At 39.6% G+C, this 5,424-nt stretch overlaps 1 protein-coding gene across 1 annotated transcript in view; it reads right to left on the bottom strand.

Annotated features, from left to right (window-relative positions):
* RPE65 (retinoid isomerohydrolase RPE65) overlaps positions 1-2,535 on the bottom strand; it is a 15,297-nt gene extending 12,762 nt beyond the window's left edge. Inside the window, exons 1-2 of the mRNA XM_072419456.1 lie at positions 2,441-2,535; positions 120-202 (exon numbers count right to left, since the gene is read on the bottom strand). Of these exons, the coding sequence (XP_072275557.1) occupies positions 120-202; positions 2,441-2,451 (94 nt within the window). The 5' untranslated portion in view covers positions 2,452-2,535. The remainder of the gene's footprint in view (positions 1-119; positions 203-2,440) is intronic.
* Between the last annotated feature and the right edge of the window lie 2,889 nt (positions 2,536-5,424).

Here is a 5,424-nt window from a genome sequence, read left to right on the forward strand (position 1 = left end):
TAGATAGATAGATAGATAGATAGAGGGATAGATAGATAGATAGATAGATAGATAGATAGATAGATAGATAGATAGATAGATAGATAAATAGATTTGGAATAGATAGATAGACATCTGACCTGTGATGTGCACACTCATTGGTGTAGCCAGCTCCTCCACCGTCTCAAACAGTTTCTTGTACCCACCGGCTGGATGCTCCACTCTATAATGCATATTGTTGGGTTATTTCTGATGTCACCGGTGAAACTGATATTAACGTTACATTGAAATATTCTTGAGGTTCTGACTAGAGCTATTATATTCAATCTACAGGAAGTTTTTCTAGAATTCTTCCCTTTACCTTTAGTAATAGAGTTGTAGATATTGGTGGAATTATTAATAATTTTGGATCACATTGATGGTAATTCCTCTTTCTGGGTCTGTGACGGGCTGACATGTTTGGGGTCTATGACTTCTACTATACATTCATCCTTGATGTGGCATCAAATTTAGAAGATCACACACACAAGAATAGAGGGGAACCCATAGGAATTGGAGATATTGGATCACCTGATGATATTTAGGACCCCCCTGAGCCCACTAGGGGTCCAGAAGAACAGCAAGATGTAAAATATATCCTTAATGCCAGACTTTCCCATCTAATTCCTCCAAAAGAAACTACAGTAAATCATTGACAAGTTTATGAAGTGCTCTGTAGTTACGTTCTGAATATGTGGATGGCCACCACCACAAATCTATGATGGCGTTAGATGACCTCTACCTAAATCTCCAGCCAAACTGCTATATATGTCACAGCCGTTTTACCTGTCACAAATTTCTATTTCTTCCCAAGCAGACCTGATTTTTCTATATTGTATTTGTATAACACCTACAGGTCTTGTGCCTCCCCCAGCCTGGAATGGACAGTGAAGAAGAAGCAGCAGACTGATGAGCACATCTCTCTGGTATTCTCTCCTATCAGTATACAATTTCTTAACACATGAACCTTGCAACACTGAGTTTAAGGGAAATACCTTTTAAGCTGCTTTCCTTCCCCCTGTCCTGGCTCTGATGTACAGGGAGCACAAGGGGCTTATAGCAAATGTGGGTATTTACACTGAGGACATTTTATCCTACACAGGAATTGGGTCACCTTGGTCTGGCCAAAAAAGATTGCCGAAGATCCGACACCTGGAAGAGGAACCGAGGAAGAGGGGAGAACCTGTGCCAGAGTGAAGACAGGTCAGTGCCACAATTTTCACCAGATCTCCTTCCTGGAATTGTCATTTTTGATTGGCCGGGCCAAGATGATGTATCTTCCATGCAGTCGCAATACCTGAGCGATACCTGGAGCATCCCGGCATTGAAAACAAGGCAGCGATCAAGCAGGTAAGTGTGATTTAGTGCAGAAGGCAGACCTCCTGCGGCTTGCTGCTCATGACCAATCCAGCCCTATAAGCTTTCACTACAAACTGAAAATTTGTTTGGCTGTCATTACCTTCCCCCTTCTACATCTAACATCTCTTGTAAAACGTTTCACTAATTCATGAACCCCAAGTATTGATTGCTGGAATCAAAACATCCCCTTGGAAAGTTGACGTGAATATTACACCCTATATCAATCTTTACAGGATACAGTCGTCACAATTAACCTAAATAAGTGTAAAAATCTTTACTGAAGATATTGTATCAGCATAATATACTCAGCCTAATTATTTCCAGGGAAAGATATGTTAAATAACGTCATACCCTTGAGGACAAACACCCAGATTTACTTTTCACGCTTGATCACGATTTAATTACAAATTAAAAATACATTTTGATAGTCGGTTCACTTTATGTCACATTTCAACGTGGTGTTTGAGTGACAATAATCGACAGACACAACTTTGAATTTTTAAAATCCCCTGAGGAAGCTCTTCTTGGGCGAAACGCGTTGGGATTCTGAGAATAACTTTATACTTATGTCTGTCATTGTACATACCGTATATGTTGATACTATTTACAAAATCCTCTTTATTTAGATTAATAGGACTGTGTTAGCATTAGGTTCTAGAGTTATGTCTACATTAGACCAGAATAACTTTTACTAAATAAATCCCACTTACATTAATAACTATTGTGCTATAAAAGGCCTACATTTATATTTTGTTTAGGCCTGCAGGCTAAGCACAAATAATATTGGTTAATCAATATCATCCTTTTGGGTAGAACACTCTCTCCATACTTTAGTGCTATTCTAGTGCTAAACTGCCTGATTGCTATTTTGTTTTTGCAGAACGATAGTTCCACTTTAGGATGTAACCTGCTTCTTCTTCATTCTAAGGAAAGTTTTGGCATGAGATATGTTTTTTATGTTAGACACCAGATGAATGATACCTATGATTTATATTCTCTGTGCCAATTATTCTGTTATTTTTTGGGTATTCTGCGTCAGATGTAAAGCTTGCACCCCACTTACCGACTAGTCATGGTGCCGCCTTCTGTGGTCCAGCTGTGCAGAGACTGAAGTCGGATATTCGGAGCCTCTCGCTATTTATAGGGATTTTGATTTGTTTCCACAGAATAATCTCCTTAAAAAGACTCAGCAGCCAATCAGAGGGGGAAGCCGGGAACAGAAGCCCCTTTCAGTCCTCGGAATTCTCTTGAAGAACTTTTTTTTTCTGAGTCTTCAGCGCCTTTTGCTCTTCTCACAAGGAGATTCTTTGAAAAATGTTTAGTTCTAAATCCTTTCAAGCCAACAGTGGATTAAAATGAAAGAATCAGGGGAAAGAATTCGGTCACGCAGACGGACAAGTGTTTCCACATACTGACAGCTTTACAATTTAGAAAATAGTCTGTGCCACAATGGAGCCCCATAGATACCCATCGACACAGAGACATTGTGTCCGGATCATCTAATGATAATGAATGTTGTCTCATTATTTGTGCTAGAATTTTCTGGGGTCGTTTGGCTAAATTGGTGCAAACATTTTGGATGCCCCAAACCCCAAAACTATTGAAGTCAAATAGCAAACTCTGGGGGGTTGTTCTGGTCCCTGGATAATAACTAAAGCAGCCAAATGTGCCAAAATGGTGTTGGAGGGTCACCTTATGTCTGAGGAGCACCATGCTAATAAAACAAGGACTGGAAATGTGTACCATGGGGCTAATAAATTGGCTTGGAGGGCAAATTCTGAACTTTACAGTCTTTTGGGGTCTTTTAATTGTGTTGTGGTGACACACAACGGGTACAGCAAAACTCATTCTAAGTTGTGGACTAACTCCAGTCTGACCTCCAGCCTTCCCTTTAGGTTTTCACAGTTGTACCGGCTCCTAACATGGACTAAGATTGCCTATTCGGATTCAATTATATTCTGTGAACTTCCTGGTGCCAGGGCAGTTTTTGCCTGGCACTGATCACCCCCAACCTTTCACCTTCTGACTTCATACAAAGTTACAATGTTGCAAACTGATCATTTGGGGGGGGGGGAAAGTACGAAAATGCTTCTTCTTGCCTGCAATAGACTGATCACCTCATTTCTGCCTAGGCAAAGCCACTTATTGAAGTTCAAGAATTTGATTTTAATTAATCACAGTTACATAGTAACATAGTAAGACCGTCCATCAAGTTCAACCACTAGGGAAATAAACATATCCCAGATATAAAACTCTATAAGACATAGTTGGTCCAGAGGAAAGCAAAAAATCCCCCGGTACAATTTGCTACAACAGGGGAAAAAGTTCCTTCTTGATTCCATGAGGCAATCGGATGTTCCCTGGATCAGCGGTCTCTGTTATTTTTACTTTAAATCCCTTATCCCCAGTTAGATTCTGTGCTTCTAGAAATCATCCAGCTTTTTCTTAAAGCAATCTATAGTAGTTGCTGAAACTACTTCCTGAGGGAGCCCATTCCACATTTTCACAGACCTTACAGCGAAGAATCCTTTCCTTATCTGGAGCTTAAACTTCTTTTCCTCCAGACGCAAAGAGCGCCCCTTGTGCTTTGTAATGATCTCACAGTGAATAAAAAAGAAATGATAAATCTGTTTTGTTGTAGATATCGGCATGTTAGAAGTTTGCTCATGCGTACTGGTAAAGCTACAAAAAGTCCATTGTGACTTATTCCAATATTACCTTTTTTTTATTCTGAAAAACTTTCATAGCTCCTGTGTATTTTTTTTAAATATAATTTTTGTTGTGGAGCTTTAAAGAGTAAAATACAATTACAAGAGATATAACATTGCATAACAATAATGACTTGTGTTTACATAACTTAGGAGAAGTACATTTGAAAACTGTAGGTTAAAGAGCACAGGGTTGGGGGGGGGGGGTTGTTTTTAGTCCACCCAACTTGCCCTGTAAGTAAGAACATATATAAAGTTAGAACTTTTTTTTTTTTTTTTTTTTTTTTTATATAAACTACTATAGGGGATCCTGGTGTATGTTTTAAATAAACTAAATTAGTTATTTTTAGGACTGGTAGGTTCAGAATTGTTTTTATGCATTTTATTTTGCAGTATCTCTGATAAACCCTAAGCAAAAAATTTATAAGAGACCATATTTATATTATGCAGGTTATAGTGAGTGCAAATTATTGGCATGCATGTCACCACCAATATGAATTCTGAGCTGGGATCCAAGTCCAAAAAGCAGATGGTGACTCTGGATGATGCCTGAAAAAAATGGCATCATCATTTTAGAGATAAAAGCAATTTCATACTTGCTCAGGGATGGCAAACTGCACTGCAGGTAAAGTTTTGGTGGTTTCGGCTGTGTTTGTGGCTGCGGTTCTTATTCATCCAGTAAAGAAAAAGTAATCATGTGGCTAAAAGCAACTGGTCACTTTCTCTTGAATGGTAATGGTTGGGACCGCAGTTGAGCCTGCAGCCAACTGCAAATCTTAAATGGCCCAAAAGCACCTGAAGAGATACTGTGATCTCTATGAGAAGTAATAAATATGTGTACACTTACACTTAGCTAACCACATATGCTCCTAATAATAAATTATCTATTTGATGCTTTTCATTGGCTTCCATTTCACCTCTCCCTCCACAGTTCGTGTCCCACTTACCTTTCTGACCTGATAGAAAAATAACCCCCTAACCATTCTCTCCGCTCCTCCAATGACTTACTAATGACTTCCTCACTCATAACCTCATCGCACGCACGGCTCCAAGACTTTTCTAGAGCTGCCCTGATTCTCTGGAATGGTCTTCCTTGTCCTATTCGGCTTGCTCCTACTTTCTGCTCCTTTAAAAGAGCACTCAAAACCCAACGCTTCAACCGCACCTACCTGTCTTCTTCTGTCTCCTAAACCCTCACTACTCACCACCATTCCATATCCTCTTCCTATTGTGTGATACTTCCTCCATCTCTTAGATTGTAAGCTTTTCGGGGCAGGGTCCTCTCCTTCTCCTGTGTCACTGTCTGTATCTGTCTGTCATTTGCAACCCCTATTTAGTC

The sequence above is a fragment of the Pyxicephalus adspersus genome, chromosome 8 (assembly GCF_032062135.1).
Source record: "Pyxicephalus adspersus chromosome 8, UCB_Pads_2.0, whole genome shotgun sequence".
Lineage (NCBI taxonomy): Eukaryota > Metazoa > Chordata > Amphibia > Anura > Pyxicephalidae > Pyxicephalus > Pyxicephalus adspersus.